Source organism: Cyrtonyx montezumae, unplaced genomic scaffold, assembly GCF_038088225.1.
Source record: "Cyrtonyx montezumae isolate F1298 unplaced genomic scaffold, pur_monq_1.0 scaffold_13, whole genome shotgun sequence".
NCBI classification, from domain to species: Eukaryota; Metazoa; Chordata; class Aves; order Galliformes; family Odontophoridae; genus Cyrtonyx; species Cyrtonyx montezumae.
In genome coordinates this window covers 10,414,521-10,435,548 of record NW_027071859.1, presented here as the reverse complement: position 1 = coordinate 10,435,548, position 21,028 = coordinate 10,414,521, and the positions used below count along the sequence as shown (strand labels likewise).

Below are 21,028 nucleotides of genomic sequence, written 5' to 3'. Positions count from 1 at the left end.
AAACCTGACACAGAGTGCTGCATCCAGATGTGGAGTCCTCTGTACAGGAGATATGTATTGAGTGCATCCTGAGGAGAGCTGCAAAAATGATCCAAGAGATGGAACACCATCCCCACAAGGACAGGCTGAAGGAGAGGGGACTGTTCAGCCTGGAGAAGAGAAGGCTCTGGGGAGACCTGATAGCAGCCTTTCAATATCTAAAAGATGGCTATAAGAAAGAAGACAGGCTTTTTAGCAAGGTTTTTTGTGACAGGACACGGGGAAATGGTTTTGAACTAAGAGGGGAGATTTAGACTGGATATAAGGAAGATTTTTATAATAAGGGTAATAAGGCATGGAACAGGTTGCCCAAAGAGATCACTGAAGCTCTGTCCTTGGAGACATTCAAGGTCAGGTTGGACAGGGCTCTAAGCACCCTGACTGAGCTGTAGATGTCCCCTGTTAATTGCACAGGAATTTAATTAGATGGTCTTTAATTGCTCCTTCCAACTCAAACAATTTTATGATTCTATGAAATAGGAGGCACTACTTTTAGAGTGACCTACACATTACTTTATGATCAACTGTCAAAAACACATGATCTGATAAAAGAGCAAACCCGACGAGAAGTCATAATTACCTCTACTTGTTTTGTTTTTTTGTATTGGTTCAATTGAAACTTATATTTAAAGACTCACTTCAAAACAAACCAAAGCCAAAGATATTTTTTAAAATATCAATTGTTTTTTCACATTTTTTAGAACAACTTACCGATGTTAAAGAGAAATTACTATCAGCTGAAAAGAGTGCGTTTTCTTCGTCACTGGACTCATCACTATGTTCATCTGTGTGTTCTTGTCTTTGTCTTTTGTGGGATCGAGGCTTTGAAATACTTTCTTCCTTTCTCTTACCCATGAGTACTAAGAAAACATGAAAGTAACAGAAGATTGAAACATAATCTGTTAAGTGAGAACACATCAACAGACAATAACACAGACTGAAACAACTTCATTTTTCTACTCAAGCTGAGTTTCTTGATTATCAACAGAGATCAGTCTGAATTCTATTTTCTTTGTTACATTACACTTCAGGATATCTATTACAATTGCTTTTGTTTAGTAACTGAGCTCAAAGTTACAGAAGTACACTACTGCTACATTACATTAAGATGATTACATTACACTACATTAAGATGATCAATGCAGGTTTGAATAAAGTGATGTGCACAGTGAAAAGTAAAACATTACATATGCAATTAAGAAATGGCTAGGAAATGAATATCTGAGATAGCAAAAAGTAAAAGAAAGGAAAATTTAGATTTATGATGCTGATCCCTTGCTGTTTCTGCAGACAGCATGCCTGCTTTTGTTAGATCACATTACATGATCAGGGAAAGCAAAATGCTGTTATTTTACTAATGAAGGACTATAATTCTATGAGAACATTCCTACACATGTATGCACATACAAATACCTCCTCTACAAATGGATAAATAACCCACTGCACTAATGTGGCTGCTAAGAAATGAACCTTGCAAAAGTAACAAGGTCCACTCAAGTCACATCTAACCAAAACAATAAAGTATGAAGACTAGTCAAAATTGAATCTTTTCTGTAACAGGTCAGGGTATGGTCACACTTTCTTGTGTAACCTACTCTAGGGAATCTCCTTCAGAGGGGGGTGGTGGGGGCTGGACTTGATGATCTCTAGAGCTCCCTTCCAAACCCTAAAATTCTGTTGTTCCTGAGCCAGCTTAATGTTCTGTCGAAAATTAGCCTGATTTCAACAGGTCAAAAGGCTCATACTATCAAGCATCACAAGCAATAGCATTTATTACAACAAACACCACAGACAGCAAAATTCATGACACCATTACAAAGACTTCAATTTCTCCTGTGAATATTCCTTGATTTTTATAAACAGTGCTTAATAACTTCCTCATTGTCTTAGTACATATAACTGATAAAAAAATAGTATACAATTCTTTCTATTAAGTGCAATGGAGAAATTTCAAAATAAAAGACAGAAATGCAATAAGCTTTCCAGCTGACATTCTTACAACTACAGCAGGGATTACAGATTCAGTTCTGGTTCTTAATATATCTCTTAGATATTTACAGAGCATCTGCCATTTCCAATTTATGTTATAGAGTCTAACAACATACCTATAAAGCAAGCAGCAAATATACTTTGTACAGTTACATACCTTTTTCTGTTATTTTCAGTCTTCTATAGAACCGTGTACTTCTCAGATCAGTAAAGAATTACTTGTAAATTCTTGGAATTTATCCATCACTCTATTGTGAAGATAGGTCTTTCTTCAATCTGTTGATCCATTGAAATCTCACACTACAAAGAAGGAAAGATGTACACGTCTTAAATGCTGTAATTAGTATTAAAGATCACAGATATGAATTCCATTTTCAACTGGAAAAAAATGAAGATTAGTACAAGAATTTTAAGACATACAGTAGGCTAATGGGAATTCAACAATGAATAATACTGACAAATGTTAACAGAAGTCTGCTTAAAGGACTAGACATCATACATCATATTTTAAATCCAAAGTCTAAATTTATGGCTATATTGTAATGTGAAGTAGGACTGTGAATGGAAACTTCTGATGACAAAGTCAGGAACATCAATAATATAAGTGAGAGCCAGAATGTCATTCTGAAAGACAATATGATAGAAATGATTTAGTAAAGAGCATGAAATGTAGTAGCATAGAATGTATGAGCATGGTTACTAACAAAATCCACAGCTAGGGCAAGACAGATACAGTTAGAAAAAAATCACCGATTACTACAAGTTATTACAAATAATTGTTATGCATGTAATAAGAGCATGAAAGAGCATCACAATACTGAATAAGCATTCTCACACTTTACAGTAGAAAAGTATTTACATCGCTAACAGTACAGCATAGGAAGACAGGATGCATCCACCAGAGACAGTATGCATTGCTGCTCACAGATACTGCAATGGAACCAAGGGCAAAGGATTTCCCATTCCCATTGCAATACAGGTCCAAAACTCTTCCCTCTGCTTTCTACCTTGCTGGTCCCAGCTGGCCTTGTCTAGAGCAGACATACTGAAGCCACTACACTGGCTTTCTAGCACAGAATCACAGAATTGTAGGAATTGGGAAGGAACTCTAGAGATCATCGAGTCCAAGCCCCTGCCAAAGCAGCTCCCTAGCCCAGGTTGAACAGGTAGGTGTCCAGGCGGGTCTTGAACGTCTCCAGAGAAGGAGACTCCACCACCTCTCTGTGCAGCCTGTGCCAGTGCTCTGTCACTGCACTGTGAAGATATTCCCATGAACATTTGTGTAGAACTTCCTATGTTTCAGTCTGTGGTCATTTCTCCTCATCCTATCGCCACACACTGCTGAGAAGGGTCCAGCCTCATCCCTTGGCCTCCTGCCTAGATATTTATAGAAGTGGATCAGATACCCTCTGAGTGCTCTTCTCTCAAGGCTTAACACACCCAGGTCTCTCAGCCTTTCCTCATGAGAGACATGCTCCACGTCTTTGTAGTCCTCCGCTGGACTCCTTCAAGGAGATTCCTGTCTTTATTGTACCGGGGAGCCCAGAACTGGATACAGTACTCCAGGTGAGGCCCCTCCAGGGCAGAGTAAAGGAGCAGGATCACCTCCCTCGACCTGCTGTCCACACTCTTTTTAATGCACACCAGAATACCATTGGCCTTTTTGGCCACCAGGGCACACTGCTGGCTCCTGGCCAACCTGTCATCCACCAGGACACCCAGGTTTCTCTTCTCAGAGCTCCTCTCCAGCAGGTTATCCCCCAACCTGTACCAATGCACGTGATTATTCTTCCCTAGGCGCAAGACTCTATACTTGCTCTTGTTAAACCTCATCTGGTTTCTTTCTGCCCAACTCTCCAGCCTGTCCAGTAGCACAGCCTTTCCGCATGTCAGCCTTTCTTCCCAGCTTTGTATCATCAGCAAACTTGCTGAGGGTGGACTCTATCCCCTCATCAAGGTCACTGATGAAGATATCAAACAGGACCGGACCCAGCACTGACCTCTGAGGAACACCACTAAATAAAGGCCGCCAGGCTTTGTGCTTGCCTGGCATTAACCTAAAGCAGGAAGCAGCTGCCACTCAATGCATGCAGCTGAACCACTCTGCACAGTCAGCTACAGCCTGGATATTCAAACTGGGTTGCCTGTTGTCCATTTAGCAAAACACAGGTTTATAAAACATACAGAGCAGACCCACAGTGCAAGATACAGGAGGAAGGGTGGGAGGAAAAGAAAAAGTAACCATGTTCTTCTGCTATCACATGCCTGTGAACAAAATAAGCCATTTGTTTTGGTGAAAGGCGACTGCTGGAGATGTGCAAGGAGATCCCACAGCTCCGGGGCAGCCTGTGCCAGTGCTCCGTCACCCACGCAGCACAGAAGTGCTCAGAGGAAGAACTCTGCTGCAGTTCATGCCCACTGCCTCCTGTCACAGCCCCGGGCACCACTGAAGAGCCCTTCCTTGCACTCTCCCTTCAGATGTCGACAGACGTCAGTAAGCTCTCCCCCTCCCCAGAACGAACAGCACCAGTTCTCACCCTTCCTCACAGGAGAGCTCCAATCCCCCCCAACGCTGGCAGCCCTCTGTCAGACTCCCGCCCATACTCTCAGGTAAGACGGGCACAACTGGACGCAGCGCTTCAGGTGCGGCCTCACCAGCGCTGAGCAGAGGGATCGCAACCTCCGCTCCGCCACGGACGCCCTCAACCGCCGCGGCCACACGGGCCCAACCGCTCCCCGCCTTACCTGTCCACTCCGCCGGCGGGGACGACTACAACCGGCAAAACACTGCACCCGAACAAAGCACTGCTCCTCCAAGCAGGACGGGCGCGCGTAACGGAAGAGTCGCCAAGAGCGCGGCGCATGCGCGCTGCCCGCCACCTCCCCGAGGAGCCGCTTCCGTGCGCCGCCATTTTGAAGAGGGCGGAGCGATCGCCGGGAGAGCGCTGGGGTTGGGGAGTGGGGGGCAGCGGGGTGAGTGTCCGCGCTGTGGGGATGGTGGCTGTCCTCGCTAGGGGAGACCCAGGGCTGTTGGGGCGGGACGTGGGGAGCGGCCCCTGTGTTTAGCCGGGGTTGCGGCGTGAGGTGTGTGTGGGTTTGCTGGGCGCGTTTGGGCGGGAGTTTCAAGTGTTTAAATGAGAGGGAGGGCTGGCGGCTTTGAAAAGGTCTGTTTTGTTCTGGTTTTGTTTGTTTTCCAGTTCATGCTTTCTGCCAGCGATCTCATGGTACTGTGATCATCCCCGGTGATTCATCACTATGTAGAAGGCAAAGCGGGCTCAGCCTCCCTCCTTGCATCTCCATCTCTCTCAGGCTGAAGCAGGGTACCCCTCTCTGTTCCCCTGGATCTCCCAAGTGTCTTTGGAGAAGGTTTGCGTGCCTTTTGATAGCTTCCCTTAGTGCATCCGAGAAACGGATTGCTCTGTGCTTCGAGAAGTAATGATGTGTGTTTGTATGCTTTATTCCTCATTTTAATTCATCCTTAAGGCATAACAGCAACAACGTCCAGAAAAGTTTACTATCTTATGCCCTGAGCATGTGAGACTAAAACTGGGTCTGTGACTGTAGAGTTGCATTACAGAAACGTGATTACTGTTGGTAAAACTTTCTTTGAGGATCTGATTTAGAATCAGTCTAGAACACCTGTAGTGGTTACTGACTGGTTGTTTTGCTTTAATTAGTTCTGGAATACAAAACAAAGTACCTTGCAAAGAGACTTGCTGTTCTGCCAGTGGTTGTATGAAGCCCTGTTCACAAGAGGCCACGAGGTGGCACGTAGCTCCTGTGATAGTTAAGGAGCTCTTGGAGTTCATTGAGTCATAGTTTCAGACGTGAGTTGATGTATTCTTCAAGTGTGTACAGTCTGAAACACGAGACACAAGAAATGTTTGAGATCTTATTTCTATCTTCTGATATTGAGAGAATTAAGAGAAAATTAAATAAGCAAGAGGCAAACTTGGTATGAGTACAGGAATAGAGGGGTATTGTGAGGGTTCTCCCTCCCTTTTACAGGTTAGAGGCTTCATATAGAAGCAGCAGGATACGAAGGCCAGAATGATCCAAGGAATGCTTCTCTATTGAGGAAAGGCTGAGAGACCTGGGTCTGTTCAGCCTTGAGAAAAGAAGACTCAGACAGGACCTGATCCACGTCTATAAATATCTAAGGAGCAGGAGGCAAAGGGATGAGGCTAAACTCCTCTCAGCAGTGTGAGGACGAGGGGAAATGGTCAGAAACTGAGGCATAGGAAGTTACGCACAAATATACGTGGGAGCTTCTTCACAGTGCAGTGATAGAGCACTGGCACAGCTGCACAGAGAGGTGGTAGAGTCTCCTTCCCTGGAGACATTCAAGACCCAACTGGACGCCTACATGTGCAACCTGGGCTAGGGAGCTGCTTTGGCAGGGGGTTGGACTGATGATCTCTAGAGGTCCTTCCCAAGCCCTGCAATTCTGTGATTCTGTGAAAGTGAAGAAGAGGAAATCCAATGATGAACTAGTGTGAATGACAGCTCTGTAAGTACATTTAAATCACAGACTTTGTTAGGCATTGCTTTCTAATGTCTAACTTGAATTCCGTATGCCACTGCATTTGTACATTTACCATTATTATATCATTGTGGATGACAAAGGACAATTTGGTTCTGTCATTCTGAGCATTTCTCAAGCTGCTTTTCTACGTCAGCTACTATTATATAACCAAACATTTTGACGCAAATCCTTCAGCTTCATATCAGGAAGTAATTTTCTCAGTGTGGATATTTGGATATTGCTTACTTCCTTTTTAAATAAGATTTGGCATTTAGTTATGTAAGGGACACTTTAGAAGTAATTTATGGCATGCTTTGTGTTTTTTTGTTGTTTGTTTGTTTTGTTTCATTGAATTTGCCATTATATTTGGATTGCTAGGTTGAAAATATATAATGCAGAGAATGTACCTACTAATACTCCATCTGTGGAGTGCTCAGAAGTCGTGAGTGCTCTTTGCTCCTAAAAGCAAAACTGACAATGTCTGGGTATTTGTTTTTTGTTCTAAACATTTGTAGCATAACGTGTCTCATTTTATGAAAATATTTTATTTTGCTTAGTCTTTACAGCTGAAACCTTCCTGCTGACAGCAAAGAAGCTAGAACAATGGGAGTGACTAATCTGTGGCAAATCCTTGAGCCTGTGAGGCACTCTGTAAGCTTGAGTAGTCTCAAAGGAAAAACACTTGCTGTTGATTTAAGTCTGTGGGTTTGTGAAGCACAGACCGTTAAAAAGATGATTGGAGTAGTTACCAAGCCGCATCTGAGGTATGGTATCCATATAGGTAATTGTAACCAAGATTTAATTTTAGTACTACTGTTCTTAAGACTTCTTATCTCCAATATTCATATTACTGTGTTACTTTGATTGTGTTATTATCTGTACTGCTGTGTACAGAAAGGATTTGAAATGAGAGCACAGTCGTATATGTTAATTTCAACATAACACTTGGCTGCAAACAGGAACATTTCTTGAACCTGCTGTGCCATAGGGCTGAGATGGGTGCAAGCAGAGCTGTGCTGGTCCTACTGTGGTACAGTGATGCACGGTGTGCAAATTATCAGGATTCAAGAATGAAAATCAACACGCTCATTGCCATGTATTCCTGAGGCTGTTTGAAGGTACTAGAGAAATTCAACCTGTTTATGATGGCTATTTGGAGGCAGGTAGATTCAGAATGTACCAGGAGTCATGCACACTGCTGCTTATGAATTAGAATTCTAGTTAGGTCCCACATTGAAGTAAATGCGTGTAAATGATTGTTCAGGCTTAAAAGCAGCATTGTAATATGTCTTAAATTTAAATGAGCAAGTATAAGCAACCGTAACCTGAAAGCACTGTTTTCTGTAAATGATGCTGACAAGCATGAAACTACATACAAATCTTAAAAAACAAACAGCTACTGGTTAGTGCTACTATACTGATGTGAAATATCAGCATCTTATAATCACTTCTTAAAACTTCATTAATAAGATTACAAATGCAGACCTAAATAGAGGTTGAAGCTTAACATGAATTCTTCACTTCTCAACGATAAGTCTTAAATGCAGTGGAGTGGGAACATCAGCCCAGATACCTTGCATGGTCTTTCAAAAGTGGCATGAAGGTATGGACAGATTTCTACCACAAAAAAAAGATAATATTGCAGGTAGATGGAGGTTAACTTATTTTGCTAAGTATCTTAGAGAAATTTCTATTTAATTGTATTTATATACATATATATCCCTCTCACTATATGTATATATTATAAAAATAGAACTAGCTCAAGAGATCAGCTTATCCTCTTTTACCAAAGAAAAACATACAGAATTAAATCTAGAGCAATGGTCTTTCTGTGTCAATTGAAGAGTTACAAATGTTTGCTTGCTCTTTTTGAAAGATTGATCCAGGAATTATAGGAAAAGACATATGTCTGATTACTCTTAATGTTACTGTTATAGACTAGGTAATTATACTGCTGTCTTGCACATCAGTGACAGGATGAATTTTATATTTCCATATGAAATAAATTGGCATAGTAACAGTATATATGAGTCTGTGGAGCAGCAATACTCCTTTACATCTAATACACCAATATTGATAGATTTGGGCTTAGTGGTACAGAACTATCGGTGCAGATGTATTTGAAAGCAGATTTTGGATAGTTAATGCATTTTGTGTAACTTTAGATTTTTTTTAATGTTTAAAACATAAAGACAGTTGTTTTTTTGTTGTTGTTGTTGTTGTTTGTTTGTTTGTTTGTTTTAAGGAGTATTTTCTTGGAAATTTTGTAATACTGTTACAAATTGGTAGTGAGACAACCTCAAGTAAAGACAAGAAAAAAGATGAAAGTTTGTTTGCTTGGTTTGTTAGCTTCTCATCATAGAAGATGAAGAGAAAGCTAAGATTGGGCTAGATTCTTACACACAAGAATCTAATGAGGTTTAACAGGGCCAAGTGTAAGGTATTGATTGCACTTAGGTCGAGGCAGTCCCAGAGAAGAGTACAGACTGGGTAGAAGAACTCATTGAGAGCAGCCTTGCAAGGAAGTACTTGGAGATTCTGATGGACAAAAAGCTGAACATGAGCCAGAGTTTGGCTTGTGCAGCACAGAAGACCAACAGAATCCTGGGCTCCATTAACAGAGCGGTGGCCAGCAGTCTGATAGTGACAGGGTAAGGAGGAATTAAAAGAGGGTAGATTTATGTTGGATGTTAGGAAGAAATTTTTTACTCAGCTCTTTTTACTGAAGGGTGATGAGCTGCTGGAAGAGGTTGCCTAGAGAGGTTCTGGATGCCCTGTCTCTGAAGGCATTTAAGGCCAGGTTGGATGGAATCCTGGGCAGCCTGATCCAGAGGTTGGAAACCTTGACTACAGCAAGGAGTTAGAACTCGTTGATCTTTGAGGTCCCTTCCAACCAAAGCCATTTATCATTCTGTGACTGTGCCTGGGGTAGGTGGGGGATGTAAGGAAGCCTGATTTCTTTGAATGTTTGCCTTAATTCTGGAACACCTTACTTTATTGCAGAAACCTGTTTTTTCGGTACTCTTTTTTCACATCAATGGGAATCAAACTGGTGTTTGTCATGGAAGGCGAGGCCCCCAAGCTGAAGGCAGACACCATGAGTAAGAGGAATGAAATGCGATATGGAGCTCCCAAGAAACATGGGGCTGCAAGAACAGGGAGATCTTCTTTTAAATCTGTTTTAAAAGAGGTGAGTATCTCAGGTATGTCTCTTGATACTTTTTTTTTTTAACAGTTTGAAGAAAACTCAGAAGAATCGGTAGTTTTCTGCAGAACAAATTTTAACAGTATTCGGAATTAGAGGGAACACGCCTGCAGTTAAATTTTGCAACAGCTGTTGTAGTAGAGTCGCAGTATCAGAACAGTTTTCATGTTGTTGAGTACTCTGTTATATGCTGTAGTGAGCCACACTCGTAACTGAGTGCTTATTAGAGAAATTCAGCTACCTTGTTCTTCATTGTATTGTTGTAAGTCTGCATTAGACTGAAAGTTTGTGTACTCTTCTCAGCTGAAAAGCCTTGGCTGCAAAGAACTACTGTAATTTTCATTTTAATACATTATCACAGGTCTTTAGCCATTCTTGTGTATTGAGAGCTTTGTAAAATAAAATGTTCAGACTTTCATAGCTTCAGTAGCTGAATGTATTCACATTTTATTCTGAAACAAACACTTCGTTCTAAAATTTGTAGAATTTATGTGTATATATGTAAATATGTCTTTAATTGTTGTCTAGTGTTACTTTGGCCAACAGTACTGTACTTTCATGCTTGATGTTTTGGAGGAGTCTGACAGTTTGTTGAAGGATGCACTGGACTAGCACAGACTACTGAGTAGTCAAATTTTTAAAGGAATAACTGATAATCATGCTGTGTAATACGTAATGTATTGATCTGTAATTAATAGTGTTGAATATTTCTTTTGACTGGTACAATAAGCTTCTTTTGTAAAGCAGTTGTAATGATGTTTTATATATTTCAGAGTGGACATTCAAACCTCTAAGAAAATACATGCTAATAACTGGATATAATTTAACATTCAACCTACATTTCCTTTTGGATTCTTTTATGTAGTGTCTTCAGCTGTTGGAGTGTTTAGGTGTCCCATGGGTTCAAGCAGCTGGAGAAGCAGAAGCAATGTGTGCTTACCTGAATGCAAAAGGCCATGTCGATGGGTGCATTACCAATGATGGAGATGTTTTCTTATATGGAGCTCAAACAGTTTATAGGAATTTTGCCATGAACTCTAAGGTAGTGTATATCAGTAAGGTCAGAAGGGGATCCATCCTGCTGGCTCTTTAGAGTCTTCCCAAAAATGCAAATGGAAATAAAAAGAGGCCCTTGAAACAATTGCTTAGATATCGTGCTTATCACATACTAGTTGGTGTGGATTTAAAATAATCCTTTAAGATCGGAATATTTTGTCCATGTTGTGGGCCTGAGAGCAAAACAACAGGACTGAAGAAAACTTACAGTAATATCATCTGTGTTTGTGGTGCTTTTTGATGTGTAATAAAGTTAAGGGTTTTTTTTCTTCTATGGTGGACAATCTCAGTTAAATCACTGCTTCCTATAAATTCCCATTTAGAGCATATGGAAGTGCTCAGCCTCCTGGCTGGTTCGTGTGCCTGCATCTTGCGTGTTTGATTTATTCATTATGAATGTACGGTCTGTGTAGTAACTAACAAGTTGTTGTGATCATTCAGTAAAAAAGCAATCAATTTATGACCTTGAGCAAAAAATGTTTCTTAAGAGTGCATTTTTCCAGAACTAGCAGATCCAGATTTTCTTAGTTAATGCTTTCTCTGTAAATCAGAGAAATGATTTTCTGTGTTCTGTCTGGTAAGTCTACTAAGAAAGTGGAGGAAAAATGAGATTGGGTTGGTATTTCTTAGCTGTATCTGAGAGGCAGTTTCTTTAGTTGGTGTCTGTGCTTACAGCTTGAAAGACATGGCAGTTCCATCCCTGGCATTGCAGAAATAAACAAATAAATGATAGATTTCTTTTTCAGGAGCCACATCTTGACTGTTACATGATGTCCTCTATTAAAGAGAAGCTTGGTTGTGACAGAGAGTCTTTGATTGGACTAGCCATTCTTCTGGGTTGTGATTATCTTCCAAAGGTAAACAATTTACTTACTTTTTTTATTGGCTACTTAGTTCATTGTTTTTCAAGACAGCATATCGTGAAAGACTTGCACATGCTGAAAGAACTGTGTACAATACATGATTGCTGAGATCTAGTAATGGATGCTTAGTAAGTCATTATAATTGTTTTTGTGATAGTTTAAAGATGTTCAGAATAGAATTAGTCTTTCTAAATCTCACATTCTTAGTTCAGACTTAATCTTCATTTCCATCGTGTGAAAGTTGATGATATTGGTCAAACATGTGAACCAAGTGTTTGCCAAAATGCCTTGTACCCATTAGCACATATAGTCATCCCTGGCATAGTAGCTGAGGAAAATGAGAAAAAAAAATCACTGTCTGTATCCGTTGAGGTAGGTAGTAGTGATGGTTTTGAGCTGCAGTTATTAGTAACACTAACTCTGGGTGGAACTTAGAGATTCTTTTTTAGTAATTATGAAGTGACTGGGCTCATTTTTTCATTTCTCCTTGAGAGCTCTTGGGTTGTTGTTGAGAGTTTGAACAGTTTTGGAGTGGAAAGGAGATGGGATGAAATAGATTTCTGTATAGTTCATCATACTGTGACCATGGGTAATAGTTTCTCCCATTCAGAATTGCAGTGGTTGTCAAAGTTAACTCTTAAATCATGGTGTTTCAATTTAATAAACTTGTCCTTTTAAGCAACAGACAAGAATGCCTTGCTCTAATTCTTTTTTTTCTTTTAATGAGAGCCTTACTTCTGTTACAGGAATCTGTAAACACTTCTTTATTATCACAAAACAAACACTAATGTGAAGGGGAGAGGCAGAAAACAGTGGCTTATCAGTAGTTTCTGTAATGCCTCTGGCAGCTTCTGGAATGCCAAGTTATTGCATAGTCCTAAAATGGCACAATTATGTAATACCAGGCCAGTCTTTGGAGTTGCTGCAACCCAGCAAACCAAATAATGATAGACTTCTAAGGAAAGCTGAACTACAAGAGTGCATCGGGTGTGGGATTGGCAGAATAGATAAGTGAGATTACCACTCTGTAACTGCACTTGGTTTTTTGATTACATACAGAAATGATGCTGTTCTTGCAGAAGCTGAATTTCTGGTTGTCCTTTCAAGTGTCTGGCCATAGTCCAGTGACAACTTCTTATTGGTTTTGAAAATAGATTTATTTCATGCAGTTGCATGTGTTCTATTCAATCATCACATCTGGGTTAAACTGAGCTATTGATTCATTTGTAGCAGTGCTGTAGGAAGAACACTCAATATGGTGTGCATATTCAATTGGTAAAATAATGGATATGAGGATTGAATGAGGAACTGAAAAGCAGCATTTACCTTTAAATTGTTCTGGTTGTTTTTAATCAACTGTCTGTTGCTCTTCAGTGTACTTATGAGTTACCATGAAGTCCTGGATTTCTGTCCTTGAGCCGCTTCTGAAGAGCATTTGCTGCTTGCACCTATAACCTGTTCTGGTAGTCTGCTTTCCTGTAAAGGACATGTGTACTGCAGATGTAATAATGCAGTAAATATCAAAATCAAACAATTGAGGGAAGAACTTAATTAAGGTTTGAGTTTTTAATTATCTTTCAGAAAATGCTTCTGCACTACTCACATTAAGTTACCTCTCAGCTTGAAATCTTCAAGTGTTAGATGTTTCTTTGCTGTAAAGCTTCTTTCTCTTGTAACTGTTACAGCCCGTAAACCATTGACAGAGTGAAACCTTTTTGCTTTTCTTTTCCTGTCTTCTTGAGATTCTAACATTTTGACTTGAGATAGAGTCTGTATTTCCAACAAAAACAAAACAAAAATAACAAAAACAAAGAGTTTCAGCTGTTTGTTTGGCACTTGGCTGGTGAGTACGTTGTAGTGTCCAGCTTCAGATCAAGGAAAAAGAAGGGATGATTGTGTAAAAAGGCAACAGACTGCAGTTACTTCATAACTTTGTCAAAAATTATTTTTCTCAGTTGAGCTCAATGCCTTGGATTGTTTTTTGTTACTTCTGTCAGTAATGTTATGAAGGCAGTATTTTATGAAGATCTGTACTGCATGTGTCATTTTGTAACACTTCATTTCTGTCTCTGTAGGGCATTCCAGGAGTTGGAAAAGAACAAGCTTTAAAATTAATTGAGACTTTAAGAGGTCAAAACTTACTACAAAGGTAAAGTGGAAATTTACCCTGTATGCTGATTTTAGTTCACATACTTTCTGGTATGGGCTTCGGCTCCAAGTCAATGTTAGTAATGTTTGTTTTTTTGAGAGACAGGTGTCTGTGTTCTTGTTTGCTAAATGAATTGCATGGTGTGCTATGTGAACTTTTACATATTAGCTGACACCTAGTTCTAGAGTAGGTTGTTGCATTGGAATAGAAGTCACAAGGACTGATGAGACGGCTTTGCTGATTTTTCTTTTTAACTGGTTTATGGATTAAGGAGAGACCAAATGCTTTCTATGTTTGTTATCTTAATGTAGTGGAAATCCAACAATATATTTACAGAACTAAAATAATCTAGTTTTTTAACTTAGGAAATACTTGTTGAGCAAATGCCTGAGAAGTACAAAGGGAGTACTTGTGCATTTTATTTTAAGGATGAGAGTATAAAATGTTTCTTAATTCTTTAAATTTCACCCCTATAGGTTTGAGCAATGGAAAGAACAGTTTGAGTGTGATAATAATCCACCTTTGGTTGCTAAAAGGGCAGTGCACTGTTCTGAGTGCCATCATCCAGGTCAGTGTTGAAAGAGCAGAATTTTAGCTTAATCATTTGTTTGCTTTTGATTCTGGATGTTTGGGGTCGTTCGCTGGTTGGGTTTTTGTGACTAGCATTATAACCTACTTTGCTTATCATTCAGCTTCTGACTTCACATTTTCTGCACTGTCCGTGTATCTGCATGAAGGCTTTTTGAGGATGGAACCTATGTTTTCAAATGTGAAACCAGTTGATAGTAGAATATTAAGAAAATGCACTGTGTGATCCCAGATATTTACTTTTTTAACAGTGTCAGTAAACACAGTGTGCTGTAATGACAAGCAAGCAACTTTCTGTTCTCCTGCTTAAATTGGCCTTGCATAAGGACTTGCATTGCTGGATTTGCTGTAGCATTTTCTTGAAAAGAAATTAGGCTTAACCTCATTTTTGTAGCATCTTTGGTTGGTGAATTTGCTTGAAGCTCGTTCTGATTATCTATTGCTTATTATTTTGTTAAGATGTCATAGGCTACTTCTGTGGCTTCATTTATAGTAAATTCCCCAGCATAAACTCTGAAATGACTAGGGAGAATGTTAAGAAAATAATTTTAAAAATCTTCTTGTCAGTTTTTGTGGTAGGTAAATAGCTAATATACTCAGATTGGCTTACAGCTGCTATTCATGCCAGATCCATGACCTTTATGTTTTTATTCCTAGTATTGTTTTTGGAGGTTTTTAGAACCTCCTTTCTCATCACGATTTGTGCATCTTCTGTAGGATCATACAAGGAACACGAGCGCAGTGGATGTAAATTCTGTGAAAGCACTAGATACTGCAAACCCAGTGACTCCAAGTACTGCTGCCCTTGTGAATGGCATCAGTTAGAGCAAGTGAAACAAGCAAGTGCAGTGGAGGACAATATCAGAAAGTAGGAATGTTTTGAGAATGAACTGCTTTCCCTGCTTTCATGTGCAGAGTGAGCATTTAAACTGTGCATTTTTCCTATTGTTCAGTTCCTAACACATCTATTTTACCTGCAGAAAAGCTTGCAGTTGTGAAGGCTTTCCGTTCTGTGAGGTAAGCAGCCTAGTTAAAGATTAATTTTTCAAATCAGTTGAAATTTCAGGTTTTTTTCCCTTTCGTCAACTGCCTCTTCTCTGTTTTTATCTCAAGGTTATCCAAGAATTTCTTGTAAACAAGAATAAACTGAACAAGATAATGGAATGCAAAAGGCCAAATTTATTGTCATTTCAGGTATATGTGAAAATACTGGGTATTCAGCTCTGTGGGTTTTCTTGTTTCTGCCTTAAGGAAATGATCTGTGATTTTGATTTTCATCGGTTATTCTACCGGAAATATAATTAAAGTACCTTGCTACAACTTTTTAATTCACCTCATTTTTTTGACCGTCAAAAATTGACAGCTTTGAAAAATTAGTTGATGTAAACAGGCATTTAGAAAAGCTCAAGTAAAATAACTCAGAAAAAGGTCACTTGCTGTTGTTCCATTTTTCATTGTCTAGTGTTACTAGAGTGGATTGCTGAGCATTGGATCATCTGTAGTGTAGAAAGTACTGTGTGTTTATGGGGCGTAATGCTTCAGGAATGCTACTTTTCTCCCATCTTTCATAAAGGTTTTAACAGGTATGGCTCTTGTTATGTTTGCCTTGTCCTCGTACAGTGTGTATATGGTAATTCAAGTTACAATTTCAGACTTCGTGAGGTTTTTGTTTGTTTGCTTTGTTTTGAATAATTTCTTAGTATCATTGAGGCGGCCAGCTTCCTTACATAACAAGCAGAGGTGTTTATTCTGAATTGTGAATGTTTTCCCCAAAGAAGATGACAGGCCTGAATTTAGTATAAAGTGCTGCCACCTTCCAGGTACAGAGGCCCCAAGTGCTCAAAAGCTCAAAACTGACATACAGAGGTTGCTCCAAAAGCAATGTCAACTAGTCACTTCCATGCAAACAGCTACAAAGAGCGCAGTACCATGGTTTGGTAGAGCAAGTTCTCTGCTTAAAAAGCCCATTTTTTCAACATAATTGCTGCTATTAGCAATGCATTTTCACCACTAATGAGTGAGAGCTTGCAAAATCTTCACCGGCAGAGGTTGCCCACTGTTTTGCAGTTGCTGTGATAGCATCATTGCTAGGAAAACTTTACCCCTGCAGTCTGTTTTTCATCAGCCTGAACAGTTACAAGATACGAAGTCTGGACTGTGTGGTGGGACAGTCAGGCCAAAACTGGCAAGGAGTTCTGCGTTCTTTAAACTGGTATGGGGACTGGCTTTACCATGTTGCAAGTGAAAGGTTGTGTTCTTTGGCCTGACTCTAGAAGCTGGAGCCTTCCACTTAATCAACATCAACATCATGATATAGCAGTCAGAGTTGATGGTTCATCTGGGTTGTGGGAAAACTAGAAGGGTCATCCCTGTCCTATCCCAAATGATGTGCACATCAGTCCACCCAAGGGCTCCATCTGGAACTTTTTCTTCAATGGGGAATTCACATGTCACCATCTCTTAGACTGCCATTTTGACTCTGACTTGTAGATTGCTACAGGTTTCAGTGTGAGAACTCTGCTTGGCCATCTGGAACATGGCTTTTCTTTCACATCGCTATTCCTTTGACTTGTTACTGGCAGCAGGTGGATCTGCTCATTTACAGAGATAACTGTTCCTTCACTTGGTAGTGAGATGTAGTTTGACATTACTCTAACTTAGAGAATGTTCTAGATGTTTTAAGCATTTAATTCTATATTCCTACTATACAGTTGTTGAAGTTTGAAATCATACATAGTAAGAAAGCTTTAAAGCGTGTGTTGGTTTCTTTTTTTGTTTGTTTTACACTAACAGATATTTGCTTCTGAAAAGATGGAATGGGCAAAGCATTATGCCTGTAAAAAGCTGTTAGTGCTGCTGACACATTATGATATGATCCAGAGAAAATCTGGATATATTGATTCAAAACAACTGCAGGCAATACGGTAATGTAACTGGAGATCTTGAACCTAATATTTTACTTCTGCCTCTGGAGGAATTCTTCAATTTTTTTTTTTTACATAAATGTAATTATTTTCTTTCATCTCTGCTTCAAGTTATGTGCTCATTTTGAACAGAGCTAAAAATTTAGATGACGATACTAATATATATGTTGCTGCTGAACAAAATAATACATACAGCAGTCTTATACTTCAACAGAGCTTGCTTTTTCTTATGCTTACTATTCCATTCTATATTTAAAAAAAAAAAAACAACCTGTGCTAAATTCACTGTTACAGAACTGTTACACTCTTATTGTCCTGTGCTGAATCATTATAAACTAGAATACCAAAATATTCTTGGGTATCTTAGATTCTTCCTTAGATTCTTAATTTCTTGTTCAAACAAAATTATTTAACATGTTGATTACTTTCCTTATAGGGTTGTCAAGACACGTGTTAGAAATGGAGTTCCCTGTTTCGAAATAGAGTGGCAAAAACCAGGTTGGATTGGTTTCCGTGTATACTGAAGATTAGTTCATAGAAAAAGACAAAAGCATTCTTTAAAGAGGAAAGTAGTTTGATAACATTATGCGTAAAAGATGTGTGGATGAGATCAGAACAGCTATACTGTGGAAGAAAATGTCAAATTTCAGATACCCTGAAATGAAGAGCAATGGTAAAAGTCAAAATGAAGTGAAAATAGAACCAGACAAAACTAAACACAAACTAAATACCCCCCCACATGCACTCCTCAAACCACCCACTTTAACCACTTACCCAGAATGCAGGGGACTTGGTCAAGCACTTTTTGTAGTTAATAAAATCTGGACTCTTGTTTCATATATCTTGTTTTGTCTTGTTTCATGATGACAGAATTCAGTCCTCAGTGTGTCTGCATGACATAGGAGCTTGTTAGAAAGCGAATGGCTGTGCCATAGCTAGGCCTCAAAACTTGTGCTATTTGTTTCTTCACAAGTCTTCCTTATGCTCCAATCTTTTTTTTTCTTATCCTCTGAAGTATTTTTATATATATGTGTAATATGAATTCTTTAATTTTGGTAGAACACTATGTTGATGCAGAAGATGAGCCTGTGGAGTTGTATGTAGTTACAGTAGAGGAGGAGTCTTTGTTTCAGGCTGCCTATCCAGATGTTGTTGCTCTTTACCAAATGGAGAAATCAGAGGCTCTGGCAAAGAAACAGAAAAGTAAGTCCAAAAATATTTATCTCATTAACTTTCAGGCGTTGCCAGAATACAAGAAACAGAAGTAGATACTGCTCATCAGTGGGAGAAGTACAATGTTCCAATGTTCGTGCATTTTTTTTTCAGATAAGAAAAACAGACTAAAAGAAAAGGAGTTACCAGATGCTTCCGGTGAAGTTACCAATCTTCTGTCTCAAATGAATTTCAAATCTACACATGAAAATATTCCTGTGCAAGACCTTGAATCTGATGCAGAAACTCCACATGAATATCAGGTATACCAGAGAAGCACGGAATCAAAAGACCCAGTGATAGCTGCTGCTTCCTGTGTAACATCTGTTGAGGTGTCAGAATCAGTTGGACTTTGTCTGACAGCATCACCTAGCTTGCACTTATGGAGTACATCTGTAGCTCCAGCACAATTTACTGAGTACTCAGGAGTGCCATCATCTGTAACAGCAGGTCTACAGCTGGGCAATACTGATAAGAAAGAAGCCTTCTTCAGCACTTCACCAACCTGTGGATGTAATACCTGTGATTCAGCACCTGATTTGACTGCATACATAAAACACTCATATCCTTTACAGCATGAAACAGTAAAGGATAGCTCAGAGTATACTGGTGCTGCACAGTCAGATCAAGATCATTCTCTTATTGCTGTTGATTTGCTTTCAGATGGCCATGTGGAACAACTTCAAAAGCTATCTTTAAGTGAGCGTATGCTTAAGAAAACTTGTGTTCCCTCAAAGCCTGTGCTGTCAGAAGATGTAATGCAGCAGGAGCCTTTCAGGTATTCAAAGCACACACAAGCAGCATTGAAACTTGACAAAGGTTATCTCGCTTCCTCGTGTCATTTAAATAAACTAGTGCAAGATGCTAAAAATGTGCTGCCTGAAACCTGTTCAATTGAATCCACTGCACCTGTTTCTCAAGAAGATGACACCCTGCATGAATTGATGCAGAAAGGCTGTAATATAAGCTGTTCAGCATCTCTAGCCCCCAGTGGGCAAACAACAGAGCCATTGCATACTGTGTGTGAAGTGCTTCCCCTGTCTCGAAAGCCAACAAATGTTGCACCTGTCCATAACATTACAAAAACTTGTACTCAGACTGCTTGGAAAACTTCTTTTAAGAGTGTGTGTCAGAGCAGATGCTCTTCTAGTGAGGACAGTGATGAGGAGTTTATGAATAAAAATCCAGTGTGTAAGCAGAAGAAAAGGCAGCTGAACCCTGGCCAATTAAAAAAAGCTTTTATAAACAAAAGATACAACTCTTCTAGCAGCAAAAATACAAGCAGTGACACAGCACTTGTAGTTAAAGGGAAGGAGAAAAAAAACAATTTTAAGCAAGCTGGTAGGAATTTGTCATGGGAAGTATCTCCAAAAGATTCCTCTGTAGTTGAAGTTGATTGTTCCCAAAGTTCGGAACAACTGTTTCAGGACACAGGTTCCAGTCCTGGTGATGTTCACATTTCTACATGGACAGACAGTCCACTTCCCCTGTCTGAAAGACTGAAAATACGACTCAAAAGCAATTAGGTTGCTCATAAAATAATTATGGTAACAGTTAACTCTGAAACTTCCTCTCCTACAGAGCTGTTTTTTCAAATTTTCTCCTGTGTGTTTTATCAATGGAAGTGCAAACATTCATGATGAGTAAGAAATGTTGTGAAATACTTGATACTGGTGCTAAAGTTCGAAACTGAAATGTTGACACAGATACTGAATCAGACATTATTGGCAGATACCAATTAGTCTGGCTTTGGTTATGTTCTGAACGTGTAAGCAGCAGACTGGCATACAAGGGGTTGTACTTCTGTATTATGAAGTCTGCTTTTTTCCCTGCCAGGTTGTTAAGGCTATTAGTGCTTCTGCTTATACAGATAGACTTAGTAAAAACAGTGCATGCTATTGGGTATGTTTAATAAGACAAATCAGAACAGGTCTTTGCATCTGAAACTTTGCATTGTGCCTCACTGATTTAATTTTGCTAGTTTTAAAATGGCCTTTCAATCTGTGGGATGCTGGATGTGTGGATTATCTCTAAAGGGTCAGATGGAGGCATGCAGCGGATGTTCCTTTGGGCGTAGCTAAATTTGTAACATGCTGTGTCCTACAATAAACCTCTTCGAATGTTTGCACCTTCCAGATGGAATAAGCCATATAAGGATATGCTGGTTTTGTAGTCATCACTTTTGCTATTTAAAACATTTGATGGCTTTTTTAATGTTTATAAATCAGGGCATTTTTAATTTACAGAGGGTATGCAATTCCATCTAACATTCGCATGTACCGAGATAAGGGTTAAATACAGCAAATCAAACTCTGGAGATGGTATTGCAGACTCCCTGGAAAAAAATATCATGTAAATGTTTGATTTTACAGCGGGAACTTAAATGCAATTGGTTTTCTGAAGGTGTTCTTCCTTCCACTTTATAATCAAGCAAACTGGTCATAGACAAAAAATATTGTCTTCTGAAGCTTATTAGAA

The 21,028-nt window shown here is 39.4% G+C and overlaps 2 protein-coding genes across 3 annotated transcripts in view; one reads left to right on the top strand and one right to left on the bottom strand.

Annotated features, from left to right (window-relative positions):
* The window catches only part of SMC6 (structural maintenance of chromosomes 6), a 30,398-nt gene extending 29,495 nt beyond the window's left edge, over positions 1–903 (bottom strand). The window contains exon 1 of the mRNA XM_065730681.1: positions 751–903. Within this exon, the coding sequence (XP_065586753.1) occupies positions 751–894 (144 nt within the window). The 5' untranslated portion in view covers positions 895–903. The remainder of the gene's footprint in view (positions 1–750) is intronic.
* A 4,457-nt stretch (positions 904–5,360) lies between these two features.
* Positions 5,361–20,278, top strand: GEN1 (GEN1 Holliday junction 5' flap endonuclease). Of its 2 annotated transcripts, XM_065730679.1 has the most exons (14): positions 5,361–5,394; positions 7,111–7,317; positions 9,557–9,743; positions 10,624–10,800; positions 11,561–11,671; positions 13,753–13,826; positions 14,303–14,394; positions 15,132–15,282; positions 15,395–15,431; positions 15,528–15,608; positions 17,208–17,338; positions 17,775–17,836; positions 18,398–18,541; positions 18,665–20,278. In XM_065730679.1, exons 2-14 carry the CDS (start codon positions 7,157–7,159, stop codon positions 20,074–20,076), a joined length of 2,820 nt encoding a protein of 939 aa, XP_065586751.1. In that variant the 5' UTR covers positions 5,361–5,394; positions 7,111–7,156; the 3' UTR covers positions 20,077–20,278. The 2 variants fall into 2 exon arrangements, with proteins under 2 accessions (XP_065586751.1, XP_065586752.1); XM_065730680.1 differs by lacking the exon at positions 5,361–5,394 and having other exon boundaries at positions 6,908–7,317.
* The last annotated feature ends 750 nt before the right edge of the window (positions 20,279–21,028 follow it).

Coding starts and splice junctions, on each gene's coding strand:
- GEN1 (XM_065730679.1), top strand. CDS start 7,157: ATGGGAGTGACTAATCTGTGGCAAATCCTTGAGCCTGTGAGGCACTCT. Junction 17,339..17,774: donor AAACAACTGCAGGCAATACG/GTAATGTAACTG, acceptor CTTTCCTTATAG/GGTTGTCAAGACACGTGTTA. Junction 18,542..18,664: donor TCTGGCAAAGAAACAGAAAA/GTAAGTCCAAAA, acceptor TTTTTTTTTCAG/ATAAGAAAAACAGACTAAAA.